Raw genomic sequence first — 12,147 nt, 5'->3', positions numbered from 1 at the left:
TAAATATTTAGAGCTATCCATAACCACATTTCCTAGATAGAAAATGAATGATGTGATCAGTTGGTACTGCAGTTCTAGTGAATTTAGTATTGTGTACTTTGTATTTAGTATTATGTACCTTTTTCTGTTTGTTTTAAAATATTTGACCTTTTGTTTGTTCACACAGAACTACATCGAAGCTGTGTCCGCATAATTTGAGAGGTTCTCGTTGGGGAAGTATCAACACATGAGGACCCACTGTTTTCCTGTTTGCAGGAATATTTGCAGGAATATGCATTGGTTCTGCGTATAGTCTTTAAAAAAAAATAAAAATCCACTACTTCAGTACTATGAGATTATTGCTATTTGACAGCAGCTCATTCTAACAAAACCACAGGCAATGGCTCTGCCACCAAAGATACTTCAAAGATTGATGGTTTGAACTTGCCTTGAAGCATTATGGAAAATGACTAACATATTAATGAACAACACAAAGTGTTACTGTTAACACTGGGAAAACCATTCTAGCTCAAATTCTCAAAGGTACTTGGAGAATTTTACTGTTAACTTCAAAAGAGACAGGATTTCAACCTCAGATTTTTTTTCTCCTTCTGCTTTACCTTTTCCTAGCTAGTTTATGCTATAATCCCCTCAAAACAATGAAATTTATACTGACACAGAACTTCTCATACAGGGATAGAGAGCCAGATAAACAAAGTGGACCTTACTGCCCGTCTGAAATCCCATGGAACCCAAAGATTACATTAGTTTCCAAATTAATCAGACAGTAGCACCTCACATACATGTCTATTCATCCCTAAAAAGGAGCTTTTTATATATTTCTTTTCCCTCATTTTACTCAAATTGAGTATCTTCAAAACACACCAAGTTTAGTGTTCTCTGGACATTACTCTCAAACACAGCATTTTTTTTAAATGACTGTGACTCCTTAAGAAAGATCTTACTATCTTTAAACATATTTCTATTTGATAACAAAAGAGATCTTGAAGCCTGTTGTTCTAACATGCAAAGTTAGTTATTTTAATATGTAGTCTTAAACTTCCTTGGAAATTGAATATTACATAGTTTCAAAAATGACCTGCCCATAAAGTATGCAATTAAAGTACAGTATAAATAAAATAGTTTATTACAAGTATTTTAAAAGCTCTACAATACACTTTCAAAACATTTTACACAGTATTCTTTCAATATGAAACAATTCACATAGGGAGAAAAAAAAAAAATCTCAATATATAAGTATAGTCATTATTAATGTACTGAAATTGTCTGTCATACAAAAATCATAGTAACTACAGACTGTTTCTGAGTACCTTTCCTGATTTTATTCTCTCTGAAAATAGGAAAGAAGAACAGGTACAAAAATAAAAACTCCCTTCATTTCATTTATACCAAATACTGCAAAGCTCATGCCACAGCAAAACCTAGATAAAATACTTCAAAAATTAAAACAGAACCAAAAAAATCATTTTACTTAAATAAATATGGATCTATTTAAATAATAAAAAAGAATGCCATGTATCAGACAGATGTTAATTTAGGAATAGGATTAAAAACTTAAGGTTTCAAGTTGCATAACAAAGTGAAATAGTAAAATATACTAAAAGGTAGTTTTTCAGTGAAAGAAAAAAAGAAAAGAAAGAAAGAGACTTCATTCTTGTTCATAATGAATAAATCTCCACTGCACTTTCACTTTTTGCCAGTCCCACAGGCACAGCAGGCAAAGCTCTCTACTTACCAGGAAGTATAACTACAGATTCTATTAATACAGAATCAGAATTACTTAATTTGAACTAAAAGTTATTTTCAGTCTCTTATATTTAACGTAACAAGAACATGACTTCCTGACAAAACTGCTCACCTGAGTTATTATCACATCTTAGAGAACATTTCTTTTACTGGTGCAATAGGTATGCTAGGAGACTGGAACAGATGGCAAGACCGTTTGTAATGTTAATGATAATTTCTTGTCCTCTTTTTTTTTCAGAAAAAAATAGTTCAGTATTGTATGAATTGGAAAAAAAAAAAAAAACAAAAAAAACTAGAAAAGGCAAGGAATATGCAATGAACTGGAGATAATGAAATGGTAGAATGGATTAATTGATTATAAACCCCGCTATTTTAGAAATGCCTACTTACACTTTAAGAAGGGGAAAGAACTAATTCCTTATATGTAGATCTCCAAGCACATTACAAAGCAGTTAAATTTTTTTCTAGTAACAGTTCTATAATGCCACATCTAAACTTTTTCTCATTAAACTTCTTCCCCCTTTTCTACCTAATTTTTCTTTGCATCTTTCATCTAAATATACCCATGGGGTTTTGTTTTTTTTTTTTTAGTATGAAATATACACAGCAAGTATCCTTTGCTTGCAACATACAGGGAGCCAGAAAAAAAGTAAAAGGACCATTTTTTCTGCATTCTGGACGTTACCTTTTTATCTTTATTTTTCTGACAGTTATCATGGGACAACATAATGTCATAAAATACTATACATATATAAAGGTTTAACTTTTAAATACCTGACTTCTGGAGGACTGCAGATTACTGCAACATTATTAATATGGTAAGAATGCATATTTATAAATTAACTTAGGAAAAGAAATGCAATAAAAAAGCCTCCTTGCTTTTTTGTGGTGTTGTTTTAAACATCTCCTCACATTTATCACAAATTATATCAAGTAGACAGGTCTGAAGACAGTACATTAATTCTTCAACAGGTCATCTCCATAACAACAGTCAGTTGTTCAGTCTAACATATGCCTTTTAATAATTCTGTAACCCAAAGTTTTAACATACAGTTTCATAGGACATTATCCAGTTTTGATAAGAACAGTATGTTCTCTGGCTGCTGCTCAGTGGAACTCACCTTTAAACTCTCTTTAGTGTGAATAAGGTGATGTCTTTTCAAATGTGGGGCCTGCCTGAAATTTTTACCACAAACAAAACATTCAAACGGCTTCTGTCCAGCATGCATTAGGTAATGTCTTTCAAGCTTAGAAGGTGATTTAAAAGTTTTAAAACAGATACTGCATTGATACAGTTTGTTAGCAACTTTGTTTTTTTCAGTACCTTCAGAAAAATCGTGCCAATAGCCATAACTGCTTTGCTCCATTTCCAACGATTTACTACACAAATACGGCTGTACGTTTCTACTGCTGGTGTCAAGAACGAAGTCCCCTGACTCAATTTCAACTTTGATTTCAGCTGCTTGGTTTGACTGAATCAGCTCGAATTCTTGAAAGCCAGATGCTTGTGAAGGTATTTGAGAATAATCCGAATAACCCACAGGCTGAGAAGACTTAAATTCAATGTGATCTCCCTGATGATTAAAAAGTTTGTTTAGGTTTTCAAATTCTACCTGGCATACGGGGCTTTTATGGGGCTTCTTTTCAGTATGGGTGAGCTGATGTCTCTTTAAGTGAGCTGACTGTCTAAATGTCTTCCCACAAACATTACACCCAAAGGGCTTCTGTCCTGTGTGTATAAGATAATGTCTTTGAAGTTTGGATGAAGACGGGAAGATTTTTTCACATCTGTCACATTTACACACTTTGTGTCTGTTATGTGTATTTTTAGCAGAAGCTGAAAAAGCACACTGAAGCACTTCTGGATTATCAAAGACACCATCATCTGATGAACCATAAAAATCATTCTTTTTATTATCCAGTGAATCATTGATGCTTAACATGCTTTTACCAGTAAGCATACCTTTTAAATTAATTCCAAAGTCGTGAGGTTGCGGGTGCTCTTGCCGAGGCAAAGCCACAGTAAATGTTCTTTTCATCTGATTACTAGGTGCCTTGTGTATGTCAAGCTTGCGATGGCAACCCTTGAAAGGTTTAGTGGCAGCATGCTGATCAGAGCCCTGATCTCTAGCTGCAACCAGGTCACGATTTTTAAAGTGACCTGACTTTGATTTTCTTCTGTCAGTCAGAGAAAAATCTGTTGCCTTTCCACCAGTACACTTCAGCTTCTTCAGGATCTTATTTTTCATGCTGACTGAGCGGCTGCATGCCTTTATACTATTATTTGAACTTTTGCCATCTCTCAGGTAACATTTGTGCAAATTTAGGACCTGTTCTGTTTCAAAACACTGCTCGCATGCAGGGCACTGAAAAGGTATGATATAGATTGACTGAGCATCATGTGGGTCATTCTGTGACTCACAGGTATCAGCCTTCTCAGAATTATCCATCTTTCCTTCCCAAAGGTTACATGTTCTGGGATATTTAAGAGTCTTTGCTTTGTATACAATATTGGGAAAAATCCTATTTCTGACATGAAGCTGTCTGTGCTTCATGAGTTTACTCTGAATTTTAAACCCTTTCTGACAAAAGCTGCATTGAAAAGGTCTTTCTTCTGTGTGTGTGAGCTGATGGATTTTCAAGTGTGTTGACTGTCTGAAAGATTTGCCACATGAAGAACACTTAAAGGGTTTCTGGCCAGTGTGAATCAGGAAGTGTCTTTCTAGCTTAGATCTTGATGGAAATGTCTTGTTGCATGATTCACAAGCATGAATTTTCTTTCTCCTTCTGGCACCATGTAGAAAATTTGCCTTCACACACTGATGCAGCATCCAACTCTTTTCAGTTGTAAAAGATTTCCGGCACACAGAACATCGAAATATGCCACAAGTGACCATGTCTTTCTCAGAATTTACAAAGGTTTCTGCTAGCTTGGTATCGTTCTGGTAATTTTCATTATGATGCTGCTGATGCTCTAAGAAAGCGATTAAGTTTCTGAAGTTTCTGTAACAAACAATACACTTAAAGGGTAGATTATGGGTTAACTGATGCCTCTCCAGGTGGACTAGCTGCCTAAACGTTTTATGACATACATGACATTCAAATGGCTTTTGACCAGTATGTATCAGATAATGCCTAGCTAATTTTGATGGAGTTTCAAACTGCTTATAGCAAATGTCACAAATATATGGCTTTTTCTTGGGTATCCCATCAGCTGTTACACACTGCTGAACTTTTAACATTTTTGAAAAGCAATTACACCGTGCTACTGTTCTTCAGTATTTCAAGTGAAATCATCAGCTGCACACTAAGACGGAAAGCTGTAGAAGCAGCAAATTTTCTTACGAGAAATTTTCTTAGATCCCACAGGTGCCTAAAATAAGAAAAAGAGCATTATTTTAGCCTACATTCCTATGTAATTGCCTAAATTTGTCTCATAAAAAAAATTTGTCTCATATTCTATGAGAGACCAAAAGCATCCAGAATAGAATACTCCTGACTTAACTTTGCATAAAATGCTCAAAATTTCCTTGTAACAGAGCAATCACTCATTATATTACGATACGGAAAAACTACACTATTTTCCAGAAGCAACAAACAAGTTTAAGTCAAGCTCAAGCTATAGTTCCAAATAATATACAGTTCAGCTACATTAAGATATTTCAGGTTATTTACAAATAAAGCACATTCTTAAAAAAAAAAAAAAAAAAAAAAAAAAAAAAAAAAAAAAAAACCTCAAAAAAAATAAAGGTTTTTACAATAATTCATTGTAATTGCCTTAGCCTAAACCAAAAATCATGAAGTAGTTTTAATTTGAATTGAATTTTCAACAGACAGAACACAGTTAGGCAAGCTACTGTTTCTCAGCTAAGGCATAATGACTTACAAACTTAAAAGAATGACTTTGCAAGTACCATAGTTCATGAAATGTTATTAAAATATTTATACGAACAGCAACCATTTAGTCTAAGCCTTCTACTGTGAGGCCAGCTCATGTCTAGAAAGTTTCCAAAGCAGTCGTAACTTCTGCTGAAGGAGATTACTTAATTTCAGCAGGGCTCCTGCTCCAATGTGCCACACTGTCATGAAGCTTCTCCTTGCACTCAGCTGAGCCTTTCTTCACTACAAAGTTATTGTCATTATTTTTTCCTCTGTGAACCTGTAAAATAAATAACAAGTGTTCTTTGTGTATTTGAAATCTCCTTTCTCTCATGTGGAGTTTGTTTTTTCAAAACTAGAGAAACTCTTTTTTTCTAAAAGCATTGGTTTTAGGTCAACTAAAAAAAAAAAAAAAAAAAAAAAAACCACAAAAAACAGATTGGTCTTTTTAAGCATCTCTGGACTTACTTAAATTGGTCACATCCTTCCTAAACTGTAGTAAACCAGACTAAGTATTCCAGCAGTATGAACAACAGAATAAAAATACCTCTATAGCATTACATACATAACAAAACAGATGGGGGGGAGCAATCTTTAAAGCAACAACATAATAGTTAGGACTTGTAATAACTTTAAGATGCACAAGACATTTCTACTAACCACATTTGTGGTATTTTGATACTACAACTCACAAGTTATATATTCCTTCTACATACCAGCAGAAGAAAAAAAAAAAAAATCATTTACTCAGTATCTCCAACAGCCTGTCTCTTCACAAAGAGTTAATGTCCCTAGGTATTAAAAATCCAGAAGTATTTGGAAAGTCCATTTAAAGTCACTGCAAAGAATAAAAGCCTACTGCAACTTACAACAAGAGTCAGGACACATGCACGAAAGACTTAAAATATCTGGTGAACCAATACTTCCCTTAAGCTTAACAGAGAGAAACCTGGTCATCTGGTAGGATCATTTCACTTCTAACAGGTATTAAGAGGAGGAACATGTTCCTATGTAATTGTGGGCCTTATTAAATAACATTTGGATGTATGTCTTAGATGAAATCGTCACCTAATCTCACTGTAGTAGTTCAGGATAGCATTTATCAATGCTGAAGCAGTTGAGAAAGTCAACTTTCCCTTTCCTATTCTCTTTTCCTGTTGAATTTTAACAACTACTCAGTTTCAGTCTTCTTTTGAAGATGCAAGAAAACACAATGCTTTTAGGAGACTCCCTTTTCCTCCCAGTTGTCACATCATGTGAAAACTGGAAGTTTAGAGAGAGTAAGCGTGTGACACCAAATGCTTTCTAGTTTGTGCCACTGTGAAACTAGAGACAGGTAGGCTGAGAAAAGCTTCTCTGCTATGCTGAAAGTTTCTGTACTGCTCAAGGCAACCTCCATTAGCAGGGAAGAAAAACCTCCTGAGAAAGAACTGTAAAGACTGATGAATTTTAGTTAACATATTGTCATACAGATCTAATTTACACATCAGGAAAACACTCAAACAGTATAGTGACATTCAAAGGAAAAAAGTCCAAAGTAAGAGACAGCTGTGGCATACTACACAAGGGATTTTGTATTTAGCTTATAAATTTTTTAAAGATTCTATCTGGTGAATGAGGAAAATGCTCTGTAGCACAAGGTGTCAAAAGCAGAGTAGAGCATGCTGCAGTCTTCATGCCCTGTGAAAGATGGAAGGCTCAAATGAGGTAAACTTAGTGGATGCAAGGGAAGGAAGAAGGAGCTAAGATGGGCATTACAGTGTGGGCCAAATATATTTTCAACTACTATTTACTCAGGACACACTTCTGCACATCTATTTCAGGGTGCTCTATGCCTTGCACATCTAAGGAATAAACATGCTGCTGCTAACCATCAAAGAGCAAAAGACCATCTTGGAATATTTTCTCCTGCCAGGCCTGGAAGTACACAAGCTTGTCCTAATTAAAGTCAAAAAATGTACTTTCCTATGTGATAAGGATTTAGCTTGTGACATAGGTCCAATCTAATTTTAAATTGGCACTACTTTTCATCTTGGCTGTGAGGTGACGCAGGAAAACAGAATCAAGAAGTAATATAGGCCACTGAAGGTCCATAGAGAACCCTCCTAAATCTAGTGTTATTTAATGTTTAAGTAAATATTTATGTTTACTCATGTTACAGATGGCAGCAAGCTGCAACAAAATAGAAACACAATGAAAGAAAATTCTGAATTCTAATCTAGTCTTTACTAAATGGAGAGGTTTAAAAAAAAAAAAAAAAGGAAGTGCACTTTAATAAGAAGAAATACTAGACCTTCAATTTAGGCAAGAATAATCAACTGGAAGGAAACAACGTACGGGGTTATAGCTGTGCATAAAAGCCATTGAAGTCTAAGCTAGAACAGAAGCTGAATATGCCAGCAGCATGCCATCCGTACCAGGATGCGTAAACAAGTAAAGTTTTGTTGGCACATAAATCTTCCATACTACTCACTACTGTATAGAATTCAGCTGAAGTACTCTACCCAGATTTGAATACTGTCCTTCAAATTGAGACAAGCATATGAAGTAATTAAAATTAATTCAGAGAAGAGGATCAAGAACCATCAGAGCTTAAATGCATAACATACACGAAAAGTTTAAAGTAACTGGGAATGCTTAAGGAACAGACCTGAGTAAAAAGAAAAAAAAAAAAAAAAATCCCCAAACAAAACCAAACATAACAGCCAGCTTTAAAGAAAGTTGTTCCCCATGCCATTTATAGACGTGACTAGAAATGGCTTCAAATTATAGCAGGAAGGATTCAAGTACATTACTGTCCTTACAGTTTCAAAGTTTTTCTTAGTGAGCATGCAAGTTCTATGGAGAGATTGCTCTACCACCAACACTGGAGGTGTCTAAAAATGGTTGTACAAACATCTCTCAAATTCCCACCCCCACAGAGCTGACCCTATACAGAGAAATATTCTGCCTTGCTTTCCTACGACTCATTAATATAATTCAAAACAAGACACTTAATAATTGGAAACTCAATGCATTTCCAAATTTGTCACTGAAGAATCCTTCCACATTATTATTAGTATACCCTCAGATCCTTGAGATAAGCTAACTTAGAGCTTTCCAGTTAAAAGAAAATTAATTATAACGACAAACGTGTGAAGAAACGTAACGTGTTTCTTGCAACATTAACTACAAATCAGATTGTGAAAATCTAGCTGCTGATATCCAAACTGCATAGCTTGCAATAGAGGTAGGAACCTAAGCGCTGAAGCAAGCACATCGCAGTCCAGATTACGTCACCATCTTCCCCTAGGGAAGTTTCCCGCGATGGGGCAACCAATCACACCACAAACGTAGCCTTCACCTGCAAATTACATAGACATTAACAACTCGCATTATGGCTCCTCAAAGCTAACTCCTCTCATTCTTACACACTTTCCCTGTATTTTTCAAAGCATTTTCTGAAGCAAAACAAAGCAAGAGACAAGGCCGATATAAGAACAAACCCAAGTTCTGCCGAAGGGGCCCGAGATCCCAGGGACAGACACCACCCCCCAGCAGAATACACTTAAATACAGTTAGAAACTTAACAGAAACTGGTGAGGCGGCTCTTGCAGCCGGCATACCCCCAACAGGCACACGGCCACGCTCGGAAAGCGAGCTCCCCGCTGGGGCCGCACCGTCCCGGCCTGCGTCCCGTCCGCCACGGCTCCTCCAGCCCGCAGCGACACCCCTACCCGCCGACTAGCCGGCACTGGCATGGCTCCGCAACCGGCCGTGCCCAGGGGCTCTGCCTCGACGCACTGCATTGCCGGCCGGCATCGCCATGCTGGGGTCGTAACCAGTCCAGCAGCCCTGACCGCGAGTCGAGGAGGAAGGCGGCAAGGGGGTACCGGGGCAAAGAAGGGAGCAACCTACAGAAAGAACTACCGCGCCTCCACCTTCCTCATCGTTCCCCGGTTGCTGCCGCCTAAACTCTTCCCCCGGATGGCACCGGGACGCGGGGAAACCCGGGCCGGAGCTTTCAGTTCCCCCCCGCAATCCGGCCCCGCCTCCCGTCGCTCTGAGGCCGGGCTGCGGCCGGGCCGGGTCTGGAGCAGGCACCTACCAGCTCTGTCTCTGTGCGGGCAGAAAGTGTTCCCTGGATCTCCTGATCAATTATCAGTCGCTGGAGACACGTTCTGCCCTTTAAATAAGACACTTCAGCTTCCTAAAAGCAAGCAACCAGTTCCCTGTGGTTGTGGGGTCTGCAGTTAAAGTATGCTGGTAGGGTTACCCTGTGGTGTGACAAACCCACTGTAAGGCCATACTCACTGGCCTAAAAGGCCAGTACTGTGCTCCTCACTCATGGGGCAGAACTCTTCCTACTTGCAATGAAACAAAGAGAAAGCCAGAATCATGATAATTTATGTCTCCTTTTTTTTTTTTTTTTTTTTTTTTAAGAATTAACCTAGCAATCAGTCTTCTCTGATGTGTAGCTTATGTAGAACAAGCCATTGTAGTATGATGCCAGTTGATTAAACAATAACAAAACAGACTTGTATAATCAAAATCCCAGTTTGGGATAGAATGTTGTCCTGGGTTCAGCAGTAGCAGTCAGGTTTTTTTCTCCTTCTTAGTAGCTGTTGCAGCACTGTGTTTTTGACTTTTGGCCTGGGAAAAGCTGATAACACTGATGTTTAGACTGACCAAGGACTTTGTGAGTCTCATGCTCTGCCAGGGAGGAGGAGGGGCCGGGAGGAAGCAGGGACAGGACGCCTGACCCAAACTAGCCAAAGAGGTATTCCATACCACAGCACGTCATGCCCGGGGATGTAACTGGGAGCTACCCGGAAGGGCACGTCCTCTTTTCGGTCGGGCTCTTTTCCGGCGAGCGGTATCCTATTTTCTTCCCTTGTTATTTCTCTTATCATTATTATTATTGGTGGCAGCAGTAGTGATTTGTGTTATACCTTAGTTACTGGACTGTTCTTATCTCAACCCGTGGGAGTTACATTCTTTCGATTCTCCTCCCCATCCCTCTGGGGAGTGGGGGGGGGGAAGTAGACTGCGTGGTTCTAATTTACAGCCAGGGCTTAAACCACGACAAATGTACACCCAATCACCTCTTCCACGTGTTGTTGATATATATATGCATATATATACGCATATATATACAATTTACTCACGAATTTTGTATACATCAATGAAAAAGAAGTTGACAGCACTCACAGGCCTAAACATAAGATAATTTTCAGGCCCTGGTATGTCTGCAGATCTGTCCTGGAGATGTACTTTTTGATATCCAGACACAACTGTCTGTAGAACAATCATTATTTCTTAGTTTAGAAGTATTAAAAATCAAGTTAAGTCTCATCACCAGTGGTACTAAATAATATCCAACCTAGCTTGCAACACATAAGCTGAATTTTAACATTGCAGAACAAAATTTGCTTGCAATTATCTTAAATGCTCAGGAAAACAGCTTAAATAGTGTTGATTGTTACTTCAATAGCATACGATCATTTATCAACCTCACTGGAAGACAGCCAAGTCTTGTAGTCAAATTGGGGTTGGCACAGCCTATAGCTGAAGCTTGGTAACCCTGTATGTTCGCAGGCAGGCCGCTTATCCTTCTAGATGTCATTTCCCACCTCTAGAAAGTGCATGATATCAGCCAGATGCATCTCATAAAGCTATTCAGAAAAGTTATGAATAATTTAATAATTGCAGATCACCTGATTATATATCTTTTTTTGTTAAAGTATCTCTTTCATTTTAAAGTATATCCAGCCTTAGCAGTCTGTTCTTCATGAAGCCTCTGACCTGGTCTGAGGCAAGATACACAAGCAGCTGAATTCTGCTTGGGCCTGGTAACAAACTAACGTCGCAGATCCACGGCTGGTGTAGAGTGTTGTAGCTCTCCTGGTTTTAATGAATACCAGCTGAGGAGCTGCTTGTATAGTTCTTCGAGTTAGCAGAAAGCGTAATCAAAAAATACTAAATTCAGTCTTGGCTCAGTTATAGCAAAACAGGTGAATTGATGCAATATGTTTTTGTAGGAAATGCTGTGAACGTACAGAATTGATTATTTGCTTCTATATGCTAAAAAATAAAATATGCAGGGTTTGTAGAAAACACAGTATTGCAACATTGTAGCGACAATGAAAGATCTCCTAGTGATGGAAGGTGCTGTTATCTAGAATCTAAACTAACCTCAGTCATCTGTTTATACCTTCTTCCCACATCTTGGTTTTGGATATGGCTTTTTGCAACCTGATCATGATTATTTTCACCATCCCATCCCACTTCCAAAGTCACTGGGACTTACTCATTGCCCTCTGCCCTCTGATCTGGGTGTCCTGCTAAAATGTAAAATGTGCTATGATCTTGATGCTACGTGCTGTGAATACAGGCCATTCCTGAAAATGTTCTCCAGCTGCTTTTTTGTTCTGATGTATCCGCACCCAGATACTGCTATTCATTCACCACACACACTGATCTTAACGTTTCCGTAACAATTCTCTACATACCGAGAATGTGTGTGTTTTGGTATACCCATTA

The 12,147-nt window shown here is 37.9% G+C and overlaps 1 protein-coding gene across 2 annotated transcripts; it reads right to left on the bottom strand.

Annotated features, from left to right (window-relative positions):
• Positions 1 to 978: 978 nt before the first annotated feature.
• Positions 979 to 9,572, bottom strand: ZNF770 (zinc finger protein 770). Of its 2 annotated transcripts, XM_080618513.1 has the most exons (3): positions 9,523 to 9,572; positions 8,905 to 8,968; positions 979 to 5,905 (listed from the first exon to the last, which is right to left on the bottom strand). In XM_080618513.1, the coding sequence occupies exon 3, from the start codon at positions 4,986 to 4,988 to the stop codon at positions 2,802 to 2,804; it is 2,187 nt and encodes a 728-aa protein (XP_080474639.1). In that variant the 5' UTR covers positions 4,989 to 5,905; positions 8,905 to 8,968; positions 9,523 to 9,572; the 3' UTR covers positions 979 to 2,801. The 2 variants fall into 2 exon arrangements, with proteins under 2 accessions (XP_080474639.1, XP_080474640.1); XM_080618514.1 differs by lacking the exons at positions 8,905 to 8,968; positions 9,523 to 9,572 and having other exon boundaries at positions 979 to 5,119; positions 5,790 to 6,763.
• Positions 9,573 to 12,147: the final 2,575 nt, after the last annotated feature.

Source organism: Psittacula echo (assembly GCF_963264785.1).
Source record: "Psittacula echo genome assembly, chromosome: 5".
Lineage (NCBI taxonomy): Eukaryota > Metazoa > Chordata > Aves > Psittaciformes > Psittacidae > Psittacula > Psittacula echo.
The sequence above is the reverse complement of the archived record's forward strand: the minus strand, read 5'-3'. Positions and strand labels throughout refer to the sequence as shown.

What these genes read in the sequence shown, in the direction of transcription:
- ZNF770 (XM_080618513.1), bottom strand. Translation starts at nt 4,988, where the DNA reads ATGTTAAAAGTTCAGCAGTGTGTAACAGCTGATGGGATACCCAAGAAA.